At 49.5% G+C, this 23,649-nt stretch overlaps 1 protein-coding gene across 1 annotated transcript in view; it reads right to left on the bottom strand.

The window, feature by feature from the left end:
• Positions 1 to 9,200, bottom strand: part of RAPGEF3 (Rap guanine nucleotide exchange factor 3) — a 76,942-nt gene extending 67,742 nt beyond the window's left edge. Inside the window, exons 1-2 of the mRNA XM_084836510.1 lie at positions 9,042 to 9,200; positions 8,241 to 8,456 (exon numbers count right to left, since the gene is read on the bottom strand). Coding sequence (XP_084692636.1) covers positions 8,241 to 8,456; positions 9,042 to 9,047 — 222 coding nt within the window. The 5' untranslated portion in view covers positions 9,048 to 9,200. The remainder of the gene's footprint in view (positions 1 to 8,240; positions 8,457 to 9,041) is intronic.
• Positions 9,201 to 23,649: the final 14,449 nt, after the last annotated feature.

Below are 23,649 nucleotides of genomic sequence, written 5' to 3'. Positions count from 1 at the left end.
TGGCTATGGGGCAGTATAGAAATGTAATGCATTATTATTATAATTATTATCTATGTAACACTTTAAGGGTGTATTTCAGCAGAACAGAGAGGAAACAACAACGTGGCCTTGTTGGTCATTCCACAACCAACAGGATGTCGTCATGTAGCATCTCGAAAGTGGCCTCTCTGTAGTGGCCCTCTCTCTCCCTGTACAGTTCGGGAGGCAAAAAAATGTGGCCTGTTTTAAATGCCTCCTGAAAATGCACTTTTTCATGCAGCTTTCTCTGGCATGTAACTAATCGTAATCAGTCATTATGCTGCTCCGTTTCACTCTTCTTCTTTTGCATTACTTTTTATTGCTATTGTAGTTGTAACTGTTTTTTAAGATTGCATTTTAAACAGTGATTTTTAATATTGTTATATGTAAACCACTTAGAGATGTTATTCTATTAAGCGGCTTAGAAGTATTAAAACATACATCAATTCATAAATAAAACAATAAATGGTGTGGAGAGGGTGAAATGTTTTGCCCTCTCTCACAGAGCCAGAACTTGGGATCACCCGATGCAGCTGATTGGCAGAAGATCCCACATAAAGCATATCTTCTCACAGAGCACAATTAAAACTTCTGAAACTGTCTACCACAAGGTCTGGTGATGGCACCCACTGGCTGAGATGATTTTAAAAAGGGAGTATTCAAAGCCGTGGAGGGCAGATGGGTCAAATCTATGTCTCTTAGCCATGATAAGCCAAGTGGACCCCCCATGGTCAGGAGCAGTATACCTCTAAAAAACCAGATGCTGGGGACAAGCAACAGGGGAGGGCTATTTCCTTCATGCCCTGCTTGTGGACTTCCAAAAGGCATTTGTCTGGCCGTTGCTGGAAACAGGATGCTGGGCTAGCTGGGCACGTGGTTTTATCCAGAACAGCTTCTTCATGTGTTCCTAGGGTTCATCTGCATCCTTTTGCCCTAGAATTGCAAAGCAGTCTTTCACTGGCAGCCCCATCCTTCATTCATCTGATTAGATTGCTGTATCAAAGGCTGTATCAAGGGCAGGTGTACACTGTCCAGCTACCGCATGGAAGACTGTTACATGTCCCTATGGGGTGGTAGTCATCACATGGGGCAGCAGCAAGCCATTCAGATGCAGCGGCTCACCAGAGGCCTTGGGCAAATTTCTCCATGCCACCCCAGACACCACCACCCTCGCCCTAAAAATGATAAAAAGCAATCTTTGCATTTATATAGCACTTTAGGGAGCAATCCTACAGTCCCTAGTGAGCATCTAAAGGGCCATAGGTTAGGTTGGATTCCCCCCAACCTTGGAGGGGGGGATAGAAATCTGTCCCCCTTGCAAAAGCAACCTCGGAGAGGGGGAAAGGGGGATGTTTCAGTGGGTGGGGAGGAGACTGGATGAGCGGTCCTGAGAGCTATCTAGCCTCCTTCCCTCCCCCTCCGAAGCACCATTTCTAGACAGGCATCTAATGAAAAATGTAGGGTGGGAAGGAGGCGAAGATTGCCCTTGCCACTCCTCCAGCCCTACACTGGATGACAGGAAGCCTTCGAGTTCGGGAACTTCCGATCATCGAGGGTGCAACCCGTAGGACTGCGCCCTGATAAAGTGTTCAAAGTGGTTTATACACATATTCTAAGCAATCCTAACAACATTCCTGTGAGATAAGCCAGTATTATTATCTGTATATCTCTGAAGGGGGAGCTTTGGCTTTGTGAAATATTGGAAACTGCCTTAGACCAGGTCATACTATTTTGTCCATTTACACCAGGGGTAGGCAACCTTTTGGGGTCATGGGCACTTCTGGCAATTTGAGAAAGCGTCCTGGGCACCACCACGAAATGGCTGCCATGGGAGGCATGACAAAGGACAAGTAAGCTGCCCCAAAGACTGAGCACAAGGCAGAGGTGGCATCTCAGCCCCCAAACGCTAAGCTACTCCTTTGCACCCACAGTTTTCAGTTCCAGCAGAAACCTGTTTCACAGCAATCCCAGCTGCCAGTAAGAAAAACTGTGGGGAGGGGGTAAGGGAGGGGTAGGGCATCTTCTTGGGTGTCAAGGAAGGTGTCCGGGGGCACACTGGTGCCTGGGGCACCACACTGCCGACCCCTGGTCTACAGTGACCGGGACGGGCTCTGCAAGGGCTCAAGCAGAGAATGGCCTTTCCATCCCCCGCTACGTGATATTTTTAACTGGAGGTGTCAGGGGCTGAACCCAAGATCTCCTGCATGAGAAGCGTGGGCTCTACCAGCGAGCTGTGGCCCCTCCACAATAGGTTTCCCGAGGCCACTGCCTGAGTTTATGGAAAAGGCAAGATTTGAACCAGGAACTTCCTAAGGGCACAATCCTATGCATGTTTAGTCAGAAAAAGGCTGACAGCTCCCAGCATGCCCCAGCCAGCCATGCTGGCTGGGGCATGCTGGGAGTTGTAGGACTTTTGTCTGTCTAAACACGCATAGGATTGCGCTTTAAGCCACGCAACTAGCACAATCTTGTGCTGTGCACCATAGCCCATGGCTCTGTTTCCGCCTTTTGGCCATATAGCACATGCTTTGGCCCTTAGCCATCAACATAAAACAAAGGCGGGAAACACATCCCCCCCCCCCGCTGCCACCCCCTGTCACAATTCACAGTGGCAAAAAAAAAAAAAATGGCACTTTGCCACTGTGAATCGGTAGCAGATCACTTGTTTTTTGGCCACCACCAAATCTGGTGGCACGGTGCTGTCAGGAGTGCAGCCTGCAGGCAGGTCTTGGGGGGGGGGGTGTTGAAATTGGCCCCTGGACGCTGGACCCCCTGAAGTTGCCCATCCCTGCCATAAAATGATGTTACCAGAAATCCAGGATGACCTCGTTGTGATAAACTCCCTTACACTGTGCTCATTAGGCCCCACTACTGAACAGTGAATAGTGGAAATCTCCATCATCTGCCTGATAAAAAAAAGGTAGCGACCCTAAGCCTGAATGTGAGCGGAATTTGCTCCGTCAAGGTTTTTTAAAAAAACGGATTTGCAGTTGGGAATCCATACATTTCAAAGCTTGTGATGCATTTTTGTTTTGGTTTGTTGAATGCAACTGACAACGTGAGCACATTTGAAAAATGCACAAAGAAAAATGCTTTAGGGAGCAATCCTGTGGCCCCAAGACATTATCTGAGGGGACAGAGGATACTGGGGATTCCCCCCTCCAATGTCGGCGATGGCGTTCCTACCTCGGAAGAGGGAGTCGGAGATCTGACCCCCCACACACACACCGCAGACTGCCCCTTCGCAGCCAGTGTGGAAAGAACCGTGCCAGCTGCCCTCCAAGGTCAGAAAAGCGAACTTGGAGAGGGGGGAAAGGGGGGCATTTCGGTGGACAGGGAGGGGAGGAGTCCAGAGAGGCCAGGAGATGAGCTATCCCAAGACCTCTCCAGCCTCCTTCCCTCCCTCTCTGAAGGGCTGTTGCCTGACAGGCAAAAAAGCCCATCTAGTGAAAAATGCAGGATGGGAGGATGGGGAGGTGAAGTTAATCTCCACCACTCCTCCCACACTGCACTGGGTGATTGGAAGCCTTCAGGTTCGGGGGCTTCCTATCATCGAGGGCAGAATCAACAGGATTGCACGCTCAGTCGGTGTGGGCATGCATCCAAAATGCACACAAACATGCACACAGTAATGCACACATTTTAAATCACAAGTTCATGCAGAAACAGGATAGAGAGAGCTTGACCTCAAAACACCCGACAATCCTCGCGAGGCTGAGATTGACAGTTCCGTCCATCCCTAATCCTAAAATCCAACACTCTCGCCACTTGCACATGCTGCATCAACTCTCTCTCCCTGACTCTCCGAGTTCCTAATATTTATGAATAAGTTAAACCAGCACCAGTCCCAGTACTGTCTGTGGGGTATCCCATTGCTAATGTCCCTTCATTCATCCACCCTAACCACAGTTCTGTCCTCCTGACTACCAGCCCATGTGCTGATCTGGACAGCTGCTATTCCAGCCACACAGTCCAAGCTCTGAAAGCCCAAGCATCTCCCTAAGGGGGTTGTCACCTCCCCCGTTTTCCTGCCCGTGGCTTCAGAGACAAGAGAGCCTGCCTGTCGCCAGAAATCCGGCCTGTGCGGGCAGCCAGCCAAACCTGGGGCCTGCCGTTTTGTTCCTGGCTGTGTTTGTCTACTCCTGTTCCCAAAAGGCTGTCGCCCTTCCTCAGACCAAAAAGAACAGCCGGGAGTTCCCCTGGGGAGCCTCCTTCCTCTGGAATTTCTTGTACAGAGGACTGGGCTGGTGATCATGGCAGAGCTTAAGGGCTGGGGAAAGAAGAACTGTTCACTCGGGCTTGGAACAAATGTCTAGAAACCAGGGACTTGAGGATCTGTCTGCCTGCATATGTTTGAAGTATGCTGCAGGACCTAATGTGAACCAGGGCTCCTAACAGGCTTGTTTGTTTTAAATAGCTGGCTTCAAAGCTTGGACTCTAAACAACCTTGGAAATAACAAAGAAGAGAGTGCCTCTGCGCTTGGACAAAGGGCTTTTCTTTCACTACACCCTGCCTTCCCACCTTTTGGGCCAGCCTTCCCTGACCTGGAGCCCTCCAAAGGTGTTGGACTACGAACCATCATCTCTGGGCATGCTGGCCAGAGGTGATGGGATTTGTAGCCCAGCACCTCTGCAGGGCGCCATGTTAGGGAAGTCTACCTTGGACTATAAATGAAGGCTATTATTTTCAGAAAACATAGCTTCCAGGCAAGCGTGGGTGCTCCTACAACCCAATTAGAAGCTAACTGCTAGCTGTATTTATTTTTCTCCTCATTCCATCGGTCTCCCGCCCTCCCTCCAAGGAGCTCAAATCTCCAGTTTTGCCACATGACAATGCTGCGAGGTAGGCTAGGGCCAAGTGACAAGGCTCTGCAGAAGGCCATCCAGGACGCATCCCTCCCCTGACCCATTCCAAGAGGGAGAGGCCATGTTGACAAGAACTTGCCTCTATCCCCATTCTTCTTCTCTAAGTCTCTAGTCAACTGCACAATTTCCTGAGAACAAACGGATCTATTTTTAAGAAACAACAACCCACATTTTGGCAACAGTGAGGGTGTGTGTATTTAGGGGGGAGTGCCCAAAGACAGTACTAAACTACAGGAAGGGAAAGAGTGATGCCCCCTGGCTGCTCTAACAGTCCCCAGTTGCTTGCATCTTCCCTGGAACCAAGAAGAGGAGGAATCATTGCAGAAGGACGGATGGTGGGATTATTGCTGACATTAGATCGTGTTAGCTTCCAGACTTAAAGGTCTTACAGGGAGGGGTTGTGGGCTTTTAAAAAGAAGAAGAAGAAGATGGCAATGGGTACCTCACTCACATCCACATCTAGTAAGCTAGCCCTGCCGTGCTTTCCACTGAGCGGGGCCCTGCACGTGGGCCCTAAAGTCCCGTCCCGATGGTACTACTGGCTGGGTGGAACCTTTTTAGCAGCAGGTGAGGCTCCCATGCAGCCCATATCGAGAGGCCTAAGCAGCAGCTTGGTGAGCTTGGGTGGAGTAATCAAAAGCAAGGGATTGCAACATGTGGGGCAAATCATGAGCACTCGAACATGAGGCACTGATTCATCTTAGACTGCTGAGAAGCTCTGTGTGTATTTTATAGTGAAGAGTAAGGTCCAAAAAGGGCCGCGGTGGCAAAACGGCAGCAGTGGCTTAGTGGTTAAGATGCTGAACTGCAGACCGGAAGGTCGGCAGGACAGCAGTTCGAGACCCGAGTGCCGCGTGACCGAGTGAGCTCCCGTCTTCAGTCCCAGCTCCTGCCAACCTAGCAGTTCGAAAGCAAGACATTGCAAGTAGATAAATAGGTACCGCTTTGGCGGGAAAGGTAACAGCGTTCCGTGCACCTCGGTGTTCAGTCATGCCGGCCACATGGCCACGGAAGCGTCTTCAGACAGCGCTGGCTCTTCTGCTTAGAAACGGAGATGAGCACCACACCCTAGAGTCGGACACGACTGGCTGGGGACACCTTTACCTTTTAAGGTCCAAATAATATGTTGAACATGTGCATAAAACAGTGGCCCACCAGCCCTTAGGTAAGGAAAAGCCACTTCCCACAGGGGTGATCAGGAATGGGGAAGGCGTGCGAAACCCTTTCCCATCCACTATTTCCCACTCCAAATGTTAAATGCATTTAAAAAATGCAGGATGGGGGAGGACTGATGAATGGACAGGTTGCCATGCTAGAGAAAGATGTTCACCAGCCCCCACCTGAACAGTTTAACCATTTCTTGGCCCTAGCCTCAGTCCAGAGATCTTTGCACAGAGGTCTTGGGCATGTGAAGATCTCCATAAGAACACAAAAAGAACCCTGCTGGGTCAGACCAAGGCTCCATCTAGTCCAGCATTCTGTTCACACAGTGGCCAGTCACCTGCCCATGGGAAACCCACAACCAGGACGTCATTACAACAGCACCATCCCGCCCATGTTCCTCAGCAACTGGTGTACCTAGGCATACTGCCTGTGATATTGGAGGTAGCGTAAAGTCATCAGGACTAGTAGGCATTGGTAGCTGGTGATGTCAGTGGCTCAGCTCCCTGCTGAACTGGCGGCCGGTGCTGTCAAAACTGACAGCACCAATCGCCTGTGGGAGGGGCGAGGAAAGGAAAGGAGGCACCTCAGTTCAGGAACTGGTGATAGGGTGACAAGTGATGGATGCAGGCTTCTTTTTAAAAAAGAAGCTTATGCATAATCACTCTTTTTGGATCAAAGCAACTGACTGCGTGATTTTTACATGCATCACCACTACCCTAAGGGCTAGAAACATTTTTTAAGGAACAAAAGCTAAAGGTGTTTTGAGTTTTTTTAGAAATCTAAATTCTGTGGCAGGTGCCAGATTTTGTATGAGTAGAACCGACAGAAATGAGCAGTTCTATCTGTAATTTGATGTTGCGTAAGGAAGGGATAAACAATCTTGATCTGCCTTGTTACGCCCAAAATGTAATGAATTCATTGCGGGCTGGGATAAAAAGCTTATGTAAGAGAAACATGGATCAAGTATGAATGTATGGCTTTTTCAGAATGGACCAGGGGGTGGGGGCGGGGGTGTTAAAGAGCCCAAAGGACATATTTGTTCCTGTTCCATCTAAAAGATACCTCTGTTCCTGTTCCATTCATGCTTCCCACTGTGTGAGTACACACAGCTTTGTACATTTATGTAGGGTCATCTTATGAGGATACGATCTATGCATGCATACCATGTTAAAGCCTACACTGGTGAGACATGGAAATAACAATTAATACTGGCCCACCTTACATGGTTGTTGTGAGGATTACTGCGTTAGTATGCCAAGGGTTTTACATACTCAAAAAACTTTATGTAAATGCTACAGTGTCTTCTGTGTTGAGGATTTTGTAACTCCACAAACTCAACTATGTTAAGCAGGAATGGAAACCTGCGGCCCTCCAGATGCTGTTGCACTACAACATCCATAATCCGTCACCATTGGTCATGCTGGCTGGGGCTGATGGGATTTGGAGTCCAACAGCATCTGAAGGGGGCACAAGTTCCCCACCCTGGTGTACAGAATAGACCTAGATCAGGAAGTCCTGGGTTTAAGTCCCTGCTCAACTATGAAACTCAGTGGGTGGGCTAGTCATATTCTCTCTCTCTCTCTCTTTCTTTCATATACTGTCAGGTATGCTGAGGATAAAGTGGGATAATCCTGAGCTACTTGGGGGAAGGCAGGATACAAATGCAGTCAACAAAGAACTTTTGTGTAGCAACTTTAACCGTTTGCCGGATACCGCCACTATTAGAAAGGGAAAACACACACACCAACAAACAGAGCAGAACCAGCCCCAACACAACTCCTGCTGAGAACAGCGATGAAAAGACATTCAGTAACAAATGTGGACCGCATATTTCGGTGGCTCTCAGAGGTCATGCTCAAGAATGTTTCTTAGCACTGCGCTAAAAAGAGACGCGCACACCGATTCTGGTTATGGAAGACGACTCCATGTCCTTTCCAGAGCAAAGGACATGCTGATCCCCAGCCCTGTTTGTGCCAGTGGCTTGCTATCTTGTTGACTCACAGCGGCCCGCAGAACCCGCTCCGGACAGAACAACAAACATGCTCCTCATCTGGGCTGAAATTGGCATGCTCGCCAGAGGATGGGAGAAGCCTCCCTGCCATTCAAAGCCTCCTGCCTGCCCAGCCACGGCAAGACCCACCCATGCCAAAGCACGCCCCAGCTCCCTGAGAGCCTCAGGGCATCATACTCACCCATCGGATGCCCCGGATCCTTGGGGCACTGCCCACGTGCCCCTCCAGCTGGATTCGGTAGCTGCAGCTGCGGAACAAATGCATCTTCCTCCAAATCACGTAGAGCAGATTCCCACCACGGAGGGGGTCCATGAGCCCCCCAGAGAGCTGGGGCACATCTGAGACATCACCACGTGGAAGCCCGACATGCCACCTTCCATGCCCACTCCGGGCCACCTTTGGGAACAAAACAAAGCAGCCTTATGTGGGGGGGGGGCAGGGGGGAGAGGAAAGAACTCTCTTCTCTCTTTCTGCCGGAAGGATGGCAGGGCCATGCTTATGAGTCCCCCAGGAACTACTGGAAGAACATCATTGTAATACATACATATGACAGCACTTTCACATTCAAAGCTCTTTCCCAACATTATCTCAGCAATCCTTACAACAACCCTGAAAGGTAGATCAAAAATTATTAACTCCATGGGGGGTGAAGCAAAGAGAATACTGGCTTGCCTAAGGCCACCTTGCGATATGAGAAGTGAGCTCTGAACCGCGGATTTCCCAGTTCAGAGCTCCTTGTCTTAGGCACTACAGGATACTAGCTTTTCTCTAGGCCTCTGACATACATACATACATACATACAATCTCCCTGCCAATTTATTTAGGAGGCTGCTCGGTGCACCCGTCAAACAGTGCCACAACCTTTCCGCTGCTGCTGCCGATGCATGAAGCCCGGCGCCCACCCATCCAAGCGCGCCTGGGGACTGCGAGAGGCACGAGACAGACTTTTCAAGAGGTAGCCCGGCTCGAATCCACACTCACCTTCATGTCCCGTGCTGGGTCCGCATGGAGCCGTCCACACAGAGAGGGGCATGAAGCCTTTGCGGTCAGAGTGGCTGCTGTTAGGGTAAGAAGAGGCGAGCTGGATCACCGGGCAGCGGTCCCACCACGGAGGCACACAGCGCTGATCCCATTTGGATTGAAGTTAAGACCCGGTGCGTGCTCCAAGCAAAACCATTTGTTGGCAGGCACGCACCCCCGCCCGCGCGCTGGCACCGAGCAGAAGCCACCAGGATCTTGCTCCTGGCTTCCTGGTCTGACACACAGTCCCGAGGAGAGAGGGAGAGAGAGAGGCGCGCGCTCCTGGCCTTACGCCTTCCGTCTTCTAGAGACCCAGGCGCAACAGCAGGAAAAGCGCCACCGAGGCTGCAGTCAGGAGAGCGCTTGGCCCTGTGCCCAGAAAAGCTCTCAGCTGGAAAAGCTCTCATCGGAGGCTGGGAGCACCCCCACCCCCCCAGGAGCCGTGTAACCGACATGGCAGGCAGCGAGGGTCCTGGTAGAGCCAGTCTTGCGGAGTTGAAAGCAGCCGGCCCGGCCTCTCTGCAGGCAGCCTCCAGGAAGCAGATGGAGCAGGCCGTTCAAAAACAACCCTACTCGCCGGGACCGCTTCAGACCTCAGCTCCAGGGAGTCCTCGCAAATGATGCTTGCCTTTTTTGCATTTCTCACACTGTCGTCTGCTAGGAGAAGGTATGCTTGATATTGAGATGAGTGTGCGTGGAAAGGAGCGCGCGCGGGGGGGGGGGGGGGCTCTCTTCCAATCTTGCTTTAACACCTTTATTCTGAGCGATCATTTTCGTATCCTGCCCATCCTCTGAAAAACACTGAGCAGTTTATCCCTCCCCCCCCCCCATCATATCAAGCCTGCAAGGTAGGCTGATTCTGGGCCTGTACTGGGCCAGCTGCGGGCCAGCACCAGTGCCTGAAGCGGGGTGGGATGCCAGCCCACTTTTGGGATGAGCCAAAGCCCTATCCCATTTATTCTCAATGGATAAAGCTGAGGGTGTCTGGAAACACCCTCCCAGTAAGAAGGTACTGTGCAGCAATACCTTCTTACGGGGAGGCATCTGTCTTTTTCTCCTTAACAGATGTTCTGCGATAAGAAAAAACAAAAAAGACTGAAGTAGTGGAGGGAAAACACATGAGTAGAAGACGTCGTCTGGTCTGGGCCCACCATAAAATTATGTGCCTAAAGCAGAGCAATGGCGCCATAAAAGCCTCACCTGAGACCACCCCAACTCTGCCTTAATTTGCAACAGCACCCTCTCGCTTCCTTTCCCCTACCTCACTTCAAGCACTGCCCTCCGTTACTGATGATAAAGCTGGGGGGGGGGGCTGATTATTAAAGCAAAAGGAGCACATGGGGGTATGGGGAGTGCTAAGCCGTCCCGGCACCTGCAGCTGCGTTTCTCCTGAGCGGAGCCCAAGAGCAGAAGTGAACTGGGCTGCAGGGCCCAAGCATGGCCGGGAAACGACAGCCCAGGCTGTCAAGCCCAGGCTGCAAGCCCTGCAAGCCCAGGGCTGCAAGCCCTGGCTGTCAAGCCCAGGCTGCAAGCCCTGTCAGCCCAGGCTGCAAGCCCCTTACTGCGAGGGGATGATTTGAGGCTGAACTGTCATTTGCATGAGAGGATACTTACAAACACTTATTTCCCTGCATCTATACAAGGTGTCCCTATCTTGTAAGTAGAGGCTACTCTCGGGTTTAAAGTTTCGGGGAGAGAAAGACAGAGACAGGGCTGGCAGCAGGGGTAGACGTGGTCAGGCACCTGTCAAGGGCCCACACCCCAGCAGGGGCCCACTGACTCCTCTTCACCACTGCAACCCGCTTGTTCATCTGCCTCTCGCCCTGGCCCAGATAACAGTGGTGGTGGTGAGGACGAGGAGGAGCAGATGCCTCTGTCTGCTTGCTCACGGGCAGGGCCGGCTTCAGGTTTTGGAGGTCCCTGGGCAAGGCACCCTCAGCAGGGCCCCTCCCGCTGTGAGTCTGCCTTCTCACCGCCGTTGTCCGCAGCCGCTCTTGCTCCTCATCCTCTGTCTCATCATCGCTCCCACGTGCTGGCTTGACAGGCAGACAGCCAGGGAGCAAGCAGGCGGGGGCGTCTCCTGCACCTCCTCCTCGCCACCACCGTTGTCTGGGCCAGAGTGAGAGGCAGGTGACCAAGCAGGTTGCGCGGGTGCCTCCCTTTGCGGTGTGCCCTCTCAGGACCTTCCAGCCCCAGAGTTCCCTAGCTCCTATTGGCATTTCCTATGCATGGGGGGGGGGAGCTAAGAGCATGTGGCCGTGGGAGGGAGATGCAAGCACTAGAATGATCGGGGTATGGTGCCCTCGGGTGCAGAGAGAGCCAGTGCTGGTGACAGGATTTGCACAGACCCCTGAATGCAAGGGAGTAAACAGGGGTAGGCCTTTGGTCCCACAGTGCACAGAAGAATTGATCCTGGGTCCCAACAACAAGGAGTGTTATCTCAAGGGCATTTGGCACTTGTATATAGTTAGGCACCCATGTCATACCATCTCTGGCTATATATACACAGCTCCAGCAGCCAGCAATATATGGTGCATAAAGAAGGGGGAATCCTAACGCGTTTAAGGATATCTAATCGAACCGCTGGCTTTTCAAAGCCGGCAAGATCTTTCGGTAGGGGAGGGGGCATGTTACAAGTTTGTAGTAGGCCCAGAGAGGTGATGTTTGAGATTGCTAGGCTGGCAGAAACTACACGATAACAAGCAGGGCAGGCAGGGCTGGTTCACCTCCCCCTTGCTTAGGCATTCGTGTTCTCTAAAAGGTTTTCTCCTTGGGACCTGCCTAACCTGCAGCTGGTGCAGATCTGGGTTCAGACATGTCAGCCCCCATCCCACCCACCTTGGTCCCAATTGGTCATGGCTACACAGGGACTTGAACAGGGTTTGAACAAACAGAGAACGGAAGGGCTCGTACAAAGAGTGCAATGGAACACATAGTGCGAGTGAGGCACAAATGTGCTTTTATTGGCATGTGTGAAAAAGCCCTTATTTATTTATTTATTTATTTAGTTTCTATACCACCCAATAGCTGAAGCTCTCTGGGCAGTTCACAAAAATTAGAACCAACAAGCACACAGTAAAACAATGTAAAATATAGAATCATTAAAACTGCAATGTAACAATAAAACCAGTGTAAAACCTAGCAGCAATGCAGAGATTTAAAATACAGATTTAAAACAGCAAAGCTAAAAGTCTAAAGAGCTAAAATGCCTGGGAAAATAAAAAGGTCTTCACCTGACACTGGAAGGAATACAATGTAGGTGCCAGGCGAACCTCACTAGGGAGCTCATTCCACAGCCGGGGTGCCACAGCAGAAAAGGCCCTCCTCCTAGCAACCACCCGCCTCACTTCCTTTGGCAGGGGCTCACGGAGGAGGGCCGCTGAGGATGATCTTAAGGTCCAGGCAGGCACATATGGGAGGAGGCGATCCTTCAGATAACCTGGCCCCAAGCCGTTAAGGGCTTTGAATGTTAATACCAGCACTTTAAATAGGGCCCGGAAATGGACTCGCAGACATTATGGTCGCTGAACATAGATTAAGAGAGCCAGTTGTAGTGTAGTGGTTAGAGTGTTGGACCGGGATGTGGGAGACCTGGGTTCTAGTCCCCACTCAGCCATGAAGCTCACTGGGTGACTTCAGGCCAGTCAGTGACTCTCAGCCTAACCTACCTCACAGGGTTGTTATGAGGATAAAATGGAGAGGAGGAGGACCAGGTAAGCTTCCTTAGGTTCCTTGCAAGAGGAAAAAAGACAGGATATAAATATCTTTTTAAAAATTAAGTGCCTATTAACAAGCTTAAATCACTTTTGTCATACTCCCATCCCAGGAAGTGAAAGGGTTCCCTGTTCCCGTTGCAATGTATGCTTATTGATGAAGGTGGTATTCTAGTCTAGTGATTATAAGTTCTGGATCATGATAAATACAAGATCTATATGATAGACACATAATTATTCCTGAAGGGCACCTCTATTCCTGGCAAATTCAGGCTAGAACTAGCCATTACAGAGAATGTGCGGCTTCTGCCGTCTCTCTGCTTCACTGGCTGCTGCTTGGAAGTCTGGTCACATCACACATTTTTTTAGCATTAAGGCAGGGATAGGAAAGGTTGGGGAAGGCTGGTCTACTCAGATTGCCACCATAACATAAGCAGCAGTGTATTTCCTGGAGCATTATGATGCCATTGAACTTCACTGCATTAAATCATATCAGCCAACACAGTCTTCGGAGGGTCCCCATCCAGCCTTCATGGATTCCTCCAGGAGGCGTGGCTTGGCCTCCAAGCCCCACCCCCTGGAGGAATCCCAGGGGTTTTCTCTGATCACAGAATGGAGGTAACCACTAGGGATGCAGGCAACAAGGGCCTCAAACCAGTGCTGGGAGGAGCTGCTCTTCCCAGCGTGGCTCTGTTCATGTGCCACCTCCATGGGGATGCTGCACAAAGCCTCAGGGACTTGCCCACAAGGGCCATTCCCCTTTGGGGCAAATGCCATGCAGGGGAAGCACCATGACCGTGGCTGGAGCTCTTCTCCAGCTGCTGACTTGGCCAGGGTGGCTTTGCCCACACAGCACCTTCCCCTGATGGGGGAAGCACCACATGCAACGAAGCTAGGTCCTGCCTGATCATCCATCCAGCCCCGGCTCCTGTCGTCCAGCCCATGGAGGGCTGGGTGGGTGGGTCATCTGGTCCCCCACCCTAATTTAGTTCCTCACCTCTGCATTAAGGGGAAAGGGAGACATGGGGCCATGACTGCCACCAGCAACCACATATTCTCTGTAAAGTAGAGCTGAAACCAAAATCTGTAATTACAGTTTGATCCTAGTGTTTTAGCTAACTTTGGTTAGAACAAACCACAGTTCCCTGATATTGTACGTAACACAGAGAACTGCAGCTTCTTCTAAAATGAGACCTTCCATCATCACTCTCCTCCTCTCATGCATGAGACACTCATCATCGCTTGATCAAACTAGTCCAGACTATGATTAAGGTGATTGAACTGGACACAAATGCCTTCTAAATTTATTTAAAAAAATTATATTCCACTTTTTCTAGGCTCTGGACTGTTTTACAATACAAAGGCTATAGAAGAAGCAAACAAATCCAAGTTATGCAGAGTGACTATTTGTCCATCTAGCTCAGTATTGTCTACACTTAAGTGTACAATTGCAGACAGGAGTCTTTCCCAGTCCTATCTGGAGGTGCCAGGAGGTTGAACCTTAGACCTTGTGCATGCAAAGCATGCGCTCTACCACTGAGGTACGGCTCTTTGCACTTGCTACATCCCGTGGCAAGAATAATGGCTTCCTGCTTGCTGTATGGCACTTGATTGGCTGTGTTGGCTGATACCATTTAATGCAGTGAAGTTCAACGGCATCAGAATGCTCCAGGAAATATACTACTGCATATGTTATGGTTGCAATCTAAGCAGACCAGCCTTCCCCAACCTGGTGCCCTCCAGATGCTTTGGACTACATCTCCCATCAGCTCCACCTTGCATGGCCAATAGGGATACTGGGAGTTGTCGTCCAAAACATCTGGAGGGTGCCAAGTTGGGGAAGGCTAGAATAAACCCATGTGTTCTTAAAAGAACTCCACTATTACTTCAACTCTGCAATTAAAGGCAGAAATGAAGCAGTAGTGGAAGAAATGCAAAAGATAATTTGCAAGTAAACCAGTTTTAGGGATAATTTGATTACTGACCCCACCCCCACCCCCAAATCTACATCTACAAAGTGCAAAGTTTTTCTAGGAAAATCCAGAACAATGGAAATTCAGTGGAGCTCCAGTATTGACAGTATTATGATAGGATGGACTAGATTTTACTTTGCAAAAATTGGCACCTATATCCTAACCAAAAATCAAGTGCTGGCTAAGCCCATGCCTCAGCAACACCCAGAAGTTTATGGAGTATTATTTGCGTACTTAATACAGAGAAAACAAACTAGACTTATCTTTAATAAAAAAAGAGTAGCTACCATTAATCAGTCACCAGAAGAACATTCACAAACAAGCTGCAGCTTCATTAAGGTTGATCAGTTCAAACGTTAACCAAGTTGAAAATAGAGTCCCATGAGCCCATGAAGCAGTTACCCAATCAAACCCCCCTACTCTTCTGCTACATTACGACAAGCCAGGCCACCACTGAAAGAACATACGCTAGTTCTTGCAGCAGCAACCAGCTAACCACAGGATTCTGGAGAACTAGCGAACCTGAAATCATAAATTGACCAATTACCCACATTCAAGCGCCAGGTTTCATAAGGCACAGGGAAAAGCTTCCATTTAGCCCTGGCTCATGCCAGTTTCTCATTGGCATAAATGAGAACTAGGAGATAGAGTGTGGAGATTAGGTGGTTATTATAGTGTTGGCACCAACGGCAGGTAAAATCTTGGAAGCGTACCCAATGGCTGCAAGGAAGGGGTATGGAAGGAGATGCAGAAGCTGCCTTCTCATGTGCTGGGTGTTTGGCTTACGCCCGGCTCCCTTCCCTCCAATACTTACACCACTGTGTTAACTTTGATTTTTTTTGCGGGGGGGGGGGGGTCACTGCCCTACTTTTAAAATCCTTCACCTGATATATTTTATTATATTTGCCTGCTGTGCTAAGGCAGCCTCAAAATATTCAGCAGTCCCGTGATGTACCAAACTAACAGAGCATGACAAGCTACTTTATACTAGGCCAGACTCAGGGCTGGCATGAAGGATGGGCATGGTTGGGCACCTGTCGAGGGCCCACACCTCAGCAGGGGCCCACTGACATGACCGCCCCGGATTTGCTCCTGCTCTCCATCCCTTGCAGCCTGCTTGTTCACCTGCCTCTCACCCTGGTCTAGACAACGGTGGTGGTGGTGAGGAGGAGCAGCAGAAGCCACTGCCTACTTGGGAACATAGGAAGCTGCCTCACACTGAGTCAGACCGTTGGCCCATCTAGCCCAGTATTGTCGACACTGACTGGCAGCGGCTCTCCAGGGTTTTAGGCAGGATTCTTTCCTCGCCCTACCTGGAGAAGCCAGGGATCGAACCCAGGACCTTCCGCATGCCAAGCATGTGCTCTATCACACTGAGCTATGGCCCCTCCCGGACTTGCTTACAGGATCTCTTGCCTATCAAGTAAGCAAGCTATAGCAGTGATGAAAAGGAGGAGGAGGAAGCGGAGCAAAAGCAGCTGGTCATATGGCGGAGAGAAGGCAGACTCACTGAGGTGTCTCAATGAGCCCCCTGGAGCTGCATTGGGCAGGCTATCCCACCCACACACACACCCCGCCTGGCATTGGCTTTCCAGGGTCTCAGGCACTTTCCCATCACTTGCTACCTGACCCTCCTAACTGAACTTGTTAAGAACTGAACCTGGACACCTTCTGCGTGCAAAGCATCTGCTCTGCCACTGAGCTATGGTCGCGCTCCCAGCAGATGCCTGGCAATCCCTCCTACAGCAAATCTAACTCCCCTCATCTCTAGCTTGTGGGGGTGAGATAGCTTCCTGCTGATGTTGGACCGGGGGTTGCGTGAGCACAGCACCGGTAATGCCAAGCGATAGCCCTTCCCCAAATGCTTCCCAGGACAGGCAGGTGAAACTCTCAAACCATCGACCACTGGGCTATTGGCACAAGGTTTACTGCTGGTATAGGAGTAGTGCCATAAAAGTTCCAAGAAAAAAAGGAATATATTCTCAAAATACCATCAGGTTAAGAACATAAGAAGAGCCCTCCTGGATCAGAGCAAGGGTCCATCTAGTCCTGCATTCTGTTCACACAGTGATCAACCAGCTGCCCATTGGGAGCCCAGAAGTAGGACATGAGTGCAAGAGCGCCCTTCCACCCATGTTCCTCAGTGTACACAGGCACACTGCCTCTGATTACTGAAGGTAGCTAGAGTCATCAAGACTAGTAGCGATAGGTAAGGTAAGGTAAGGGCAGTGCTTCATTTCTAATAAAATGGTACCTGAGCTTGGGATGGTATGGGAGTGCTCTCATCTGCCTCCAGATACTTTGGACTACAGCCACCATTAGCCCCAGCTCGTATGGCTCTAGTGGGCAGGGATGATGGAAATTGTAGTCCAAAACATCTGGAGGGCACCATGTTGAGGGAGGCTGTTTAGTGGGGAACTCCTTACCCTTTAAGTGTCTAGGAGAGAAGCTGCGATTGCTCCAGGACAAGGGGAAAGTGATGGATATACAGTGCTGCGTAAGACACGACTATATATCCATCACCATTTTTTTTTAGAGAAAGGCGTAATTAGCTTGGAGACCGAGCACAGAAGGTTGCCAGTTCGATCACTGCCATCTCCAGGTAGGGCTGAGAAAGACCCCCCTTGTCTGAGGGAGCCCCCTTTACAGTAGGACTGCCTGTGGTGGGAATATACGGGCCAACGCAGAACCACTCCCTACAATGCAGAAGAGCAATGTGGTGAGCAGCACTATGTACACAAAAAGAGAGAGAATGTTGCCAGCTCTTGAAATGCAAATTGTGAGGGGCAGAGCCCAACATTTGTGGTGGATCTGGATCCTGGCAGGAGGGGAAATGGCATTGCCCCATGCTTTTTGGCCACCTGCCTGGAAGCACACAGAACAGCCACAAAAACCAAAGCGCCTTTTCTGATCACTTGGCAACTTTACTGAAAGAGCCCCTTTGAAGCAGCATCCCTATTCCACGCATTAAAGGCAAGGCAGATAGGACAGTATCCAAAATACCCTTCTCAGTTACCCTGGGGGCTTGTCAGAGACAGCATTCTTCTGCTCTGCCTCCAAGGGTGCAATCCTATGCATGTTTAGACAGGAAAACGTCCTACAATTCCCAGCATTCCCCAGCCAGCATGGCTGGCTGGGGAATGCTGAGAATTGTAGGACTTTTTTCTGTCTAAACGATTGTGCCCCAAATGAACTGCGCTGAAGAAAGAGTCCAAATAATCAGTGTGAGGGGGGAGGGAGAGAGAGAGAGAGGGAACCCAGACTTACCTGTAAAACAGGCCAAGATTCCATCAGAACTGTTGTCTTCTTTTTTGCAAAGCAACTCTACAAGGAATGGGCATACGTGCTATCCCGCAGGAAGTGGTGCAACAATGCTAACTGCTCTTCCTTCAAGGCTGGTCTCCTTTCTTTGGAAGGGTCACAAGAGGGCAAAGGGAGGGCTTAGAAAAACCATGGGGTCCTCAAGAAGTTTCTGATTTCACAAAGGGGGAGGGGAAGATCAGGAAGGAGCAGCTGACAAGGTTTTCAAGGAGAGGCAGAAGGGTTCCCCTCCCTAAAAGTCACCGGAAATGATGGGAGTTGCAGTCCAACACATCCGGAGGGCACTGGGTTGGGGAAGGCTGGAAGAAAAATTAACGGCCTTGGTCTTTATACAAAGCAGCTGACATGTCTTCATAAGGCCTCACCTTTCAAAGAAATGGCCTGGTGATATTGACTAAGATTAGTCAATATCACAGTTAACCCCATTGTAAACCAGATCCTGCTTGCATGGCTCCAGGAGGCATCCAAAAGGAAGGTTGAGCTCAGAGATTGACTAACTGCTTTGTTTGGCATGCTGGTTAATATTGTATCACCTGCCCTGCAAGCCAAGTAAGATAATTCAATTCCTCCTTCTCCCAGCTTCCTTCCCACAATTCTGACTTGAGAGTAAAGCCCATCTCCCCTCTTGTGTGTTCCCTATGCTAATTCTAAAGGGGAATTAACCATAGAGCAATCCTTTATATGTCTACTCAGCAATACGTCCCAGTGAGTTCAATGGTGTTTGCTCCTAGGTAATTGTGTATAGGATTACCTAAGTAAAGGAAGGGGGAGACTTACAGGCACTGAGAAAACACATTAACATAAGAAGGGAGGCAGGGAAGACACATAAATACGTGGATTCTTAGCTAGCCTTGGCCATTCTTCTTATTTGGGGGCAGTACAAACTCCAGGCTGACTGGAAATAATTCCATTGCCAAGGAAAGGAAAAGCACAGCCAAAGCTGTTCAAGATGCCATGGCCTACCTTGAGAAGGTAACATGAGAAGTAGTAATGATGAAGTATCTCTAGGCATGTGCAGAGGGCCTTGTCATCACTGAATAGCTACAGCCATCCCCACACATATCAGCATCGGGATCATGGCTTTAAACAGGCTGAATTGCCATTATCTCTCTCCAACTCTTTCTTTTTTAAAAAAGTAACCAGCTGTTAAAGGCAGAAGAAAGCTGGCATGGAAAAGTTAAAAAAAAATTCCTGGCAGAGTTTATGGACCAATGGAACCTCCATCTTCAAGTCAAGCCAGGTTTATTTATATCCTTGTTTCCTGCAATTATTGTACGCACAGTGCGTTCACAACGAATGTGAATACAACAATATTCCATAACAACCTAGGTCAGCCTTCCCCAACCTTGTGTCCACCAGATGTTTTGGCCTGCAACTCCCAAGATTCCTGACCATTGGCCATGCTGGCTGGGACTGATGGGAACCGATGGGAACTGAAGTCCAAAACTTCTGGCAGGCACCAGGTTGGGGATGGCTTGTCTAGTTCATTACAAAATACATTTGAATGTCACATGGTGGTGGCGTGTGGAAGCAAGCAGCAGGGGAAAGTGATTTCCTTCATGCCCTGGTTGTGGGCCATCTGCTGGCCACTGCTAGAAAGAGGATCCCAGACCAGGTGAACATTTCTGGCCTGTTCCAGCATGGCTTTTCATAAGTTCTTACAGAAAACAATGCCATCTTCAGGCTTCAGGGGGCCTTTGGGCAAGACATCCTCAATGGGGTGCTCAGTGAGTCTACCATCTCTCTACCATTGCCCTCAGCTGCTCTTGCTCTTCATCCACTTTCTCTTGCTCCTCCTCTTTCTCATCATTGCTACGAGTTACGTGCTTGAAAGGCAGAACCCATGAGCAGAGAGGCCGTGGCACCTCCTCCTCACCACCACTGTTGTCTGGACCTGAGCAAGAGGCAGATGTACAAGCAGGTTGCAATGGTGAAGAGGAGCAGCAACTCCAGGGGGCTCTTCTCAGTGGGACGCTGGCAGGTGCCCAATCATGCCAACCTTGATGCCATCCCTAATGGAAAACTTGGCCAAAAGCATCTGTGCCTTTTAATATACGGCTCTTCATACCTGGAAGAGGATCGCCTTCTTTGTTCATCGAGCTACGCCTCCGCTTTTCCTTCAAGCAATTCCTTAAGACCCACTTTTTCAGAAAAGCCTTTCCTCTACCATCTTAGGCTGACTGTACCACCCCCTCCACTTCCACCTGCATCTCCCTCTCCTTTTCACGTCACTCTTTGGCAAACCCTGTCCTTTGCCTTGACGTGTCTGATGAAGACGATAAGCCTTCTATGCAGGGACCACGCACAGCTTCACGCTTCTGTATGCAATGCCTACACAGCTGCCATGAAATTAATGTTTCATATAAGGCTGCCAACTTTTTAACTGGGCTGGTAGCTGTACCTTTATCAGCAGCTTGATCTGCAGGTATTAGCAGGTGACAACGTATACCTCTCGGCTGCTTTACCTGAAGATTTCTGAAGATCAAGTAAATGTTAAGAACACAACAGAAGACCAGAGACAATTAGGACACAAGAAGAGCATTGCTAGATCAGAGAGAGGCCCCATCCAGTCCAACATCTGTTCTACCACAATGGCCCTACAAGAAGCCTCTTGGTAGCCCACAGGTAGGGCTGAAAAGCAGTAGCCCTTTCCCACTGTTGCTCTCCAGCAACCGGTATTCAGAGGTAAACTGCTTCTGAACATTCAGGTTCTATTTAGGTTTCATTACTAATAGCTGCTGATACACCTGTTCTCCATGAACTTGTCTAATCTCTCTTTTGATCAGTGGCCATTACTACATCCTGTGCCAGTGAATACCATAAATTGTAGCCAGTGTGGCATAATGGTTATGCTGTGTTGGATGTAGGGATGTCCACTGCTGGGAAGCCCAGCCCTTTGGGGGCCTGATGGATTCACGTGGCACCCCCGACTTGGTTTGCATTTGTGAGCCGAGCTGGGGGTTTGTTTCCGAAATCTGGGAACTTTTTCCGGGGGTTGGGGGTATGTAAAAAAGCATTTCACTCAAGTTATGCAAATTGTGGCCGTAATTTGTGTACACTGCAGCTGCAATTTGTGCAAATTGCTGTACACACTTTTAAAAAAACCGGAAATCCATGACCTGGCCCAACTCGATGCAGATCGAGCCGGGCCAGCTCATGGGAAAGCAAGCTGAAGTATGGGGGCACGAGCTGACTAAAGTTCAGCAAGCTTCACCTACCCACCCCAGATTCCTCCAACATCCTTAGTTGGAGTATGGCAGGGGTGGGCAACTTGTGGCCCTCCAGATGTTTGGGCCTACAACTCCCATCAGCCCTAGCCAGCATAGCCGTACAGTCATGGGAGTTGTACAACACAATGTCTGGAGGTCTACAAGTTGCCTACCCCTGCGCTAGAGAGACCCAGGTTCAAATCCTACCTCAGCCATGAAGCCCATTGGGTGATCCTGACACCAGTTGCTGGCCCAGCTCGGACGATCATTCAGGGCTTCACAAGCCATGGTTTATGAAGCTATGAATGAGCAACAGGGCCAAATTCTCCATCCCTTGTCCCTCCTCTCCCCACACCTGCCATGCACTGGCTTTGGTGTAATGATACCGGTTTGTATTAAGCCAGAGCTTCATGTTAAGTCCAAACTGGGGGACTTTGGCTTAACATCGGTTGACAAACCAGGAAAACAAGCTGGGATCGCTGTGGTTTGTGAAGCCTCAAACAATTGTCCAAAGCCAGCCAATATCTCTCAGCCTAACAACAACAGGGGTGTTGTAAAGATGAAGGGGGGCGTGTAGGAACTACGCTGTATGTCATCTTGATCTCCCTGGGGGGAAGAAGGGATATAAACTGAATAAAGAACTTTGAAAAATAATTATGTAATGTGTGTGAAGTATTTTATACGAATATGACAGATGGGTTGTACTCAGTTGGCAATCCTAGTTCGATCATAGCAGCAAGACTCTGCTAGATCCTGACCTCTATATTTGCTCTGTATCTTTCCCCTTCATTGCAAATGCCTAAGCTGACAATAAATGGAAGCTGCTGGGCTTGAGAAAAAGGGATATGAACAGCAAGCTGAACTGAGTTCCTGTAATTGCCCCATTAAGCATAACTCTTTCCCCCATGTCAAATGCAGGTAGCTCTGCTCTATCTTACACTGATCAGGTTATTTAACTGGCTTTTGTTACCTGTACCTGAGTAATCATTAATCTTCCATAACTGCCTGGGCAAGTCCCCGGCAGGCTTGCTGCTATCAGCTCATATATGTATGGACATGTGTGTGTGTGTGCGTGTGCGTGTGCGCATGCGCACGCACTGGTCTTGGCTCCAGTCCGAATGACCAAATTCAGAAGCAAATTGAAGTTTCAAAGCTGCCCTTTACAAAGTGACCCCACATAATTGTCATCAACATGCATGTCTTAGCATTGCCAACTTCCCGCCACCCTCCACTGCTCCTGTGCCTTTAACCACAGCTTTCATGAGCAGCAATCAGTAGGTGAACCTGCTTATCTTGAAGCCCTGACAAGCTTCACCTGCTGATTTCTCCATGTCCAACTGCTGGTAAAGGCACAGGAGCAGGTCCAGATAGGGTTTTCTTCTGGCCACTTGGCAGCTTTCTTCAGCAACAGCCTTTTCCTGATACCTTCACAAAGGCTTCTCTATGCTTTTCGTGGATGCCTTCCTTCATTCCACATAAGCCACAGGCAAATTTCACATTGGGCATAATTAGGAAAGGAATCAAAAATAAAACTGCCAATATCACCCTGCGTTATACAAACCTAGGGTGTGACTACACTTGGAATACTGTTTACAGTTCTGGGCTAGATCGACAATAGTGCTTTTTATCAGCCCTGAAGTGCAGTGATAATTATTGGAGCACATTACGCACCCAATATACAGCTTTTCTGGAGTTATGTCCCACTTTCCCCCCATATTCTCCAAAATACCGCAACAGATGTCATTGTGTGTGCTATGAGGTATAAATGCTCAAGGGGGACATAGCGTCACCATGATGGGATCATATCGCTATGACACAAGGTGTAGATCCGGCCCTAGTCACAGCACCTAAAAAAGAATATTACAGAGTTGGGAAAAGGGCAGCTAAAATGATCAAGGGGCTGGAGCAGCTCCCCTATGAGGACAGGTTACAATGTCTGGGACTGGTTAGCTTAGAGAAAAGGAGAGTAAGGGGAGACATGATAGAGGAGTACAGAATTATGTGTGGTGCGGAGAATGTGGATAGGGAGACATTTTATTTCCTTTCTCATACTACTAGGACCCAGGGTCATCCCATGAAGCTGATTAAAATCATAGAATCACAGAATAGTAGGATTGGAAGGGGCCTACAAGGCCACTGAGTCCAACCCCCTGCTCAATGCAGGAATCCAAGTCAGAGCATCCCTGACAGATGGCTGTCCAGCCTCGTCTTGAATGCCTCCAGTGTGGGAGAACCCACCACCTCCCTAGATTGGCAGGAGATTCAGGACAGATAAAAGGAAGGACTTCTTCATGCAGCCAGAGTTAAACTATGGAATTCGCTACCACAAATGGCCAACACTTTGGGTGGCTTT

The sequence above is a fragment of the Heloderma suspectum genome, chromosome 2 (genome assembly GCF_057233095.1).
Source record: "Heloderma suspectum isolate Gila_16-S chromosome 2, 16-S_ref, whole genome shotgun sequence".
Taxonomy (NCBI): domain Eukaryota; kingdom Metazoa; phylum Chordata; class Lepidosauria; order Squamata; family Helodermatidae; genus Heloderma; species Heloderma suspectum.
Note: the sequence above shows the minus strand (reverse complement) of the source record. Positions and strands in the feature narration are given on the sequence as shown.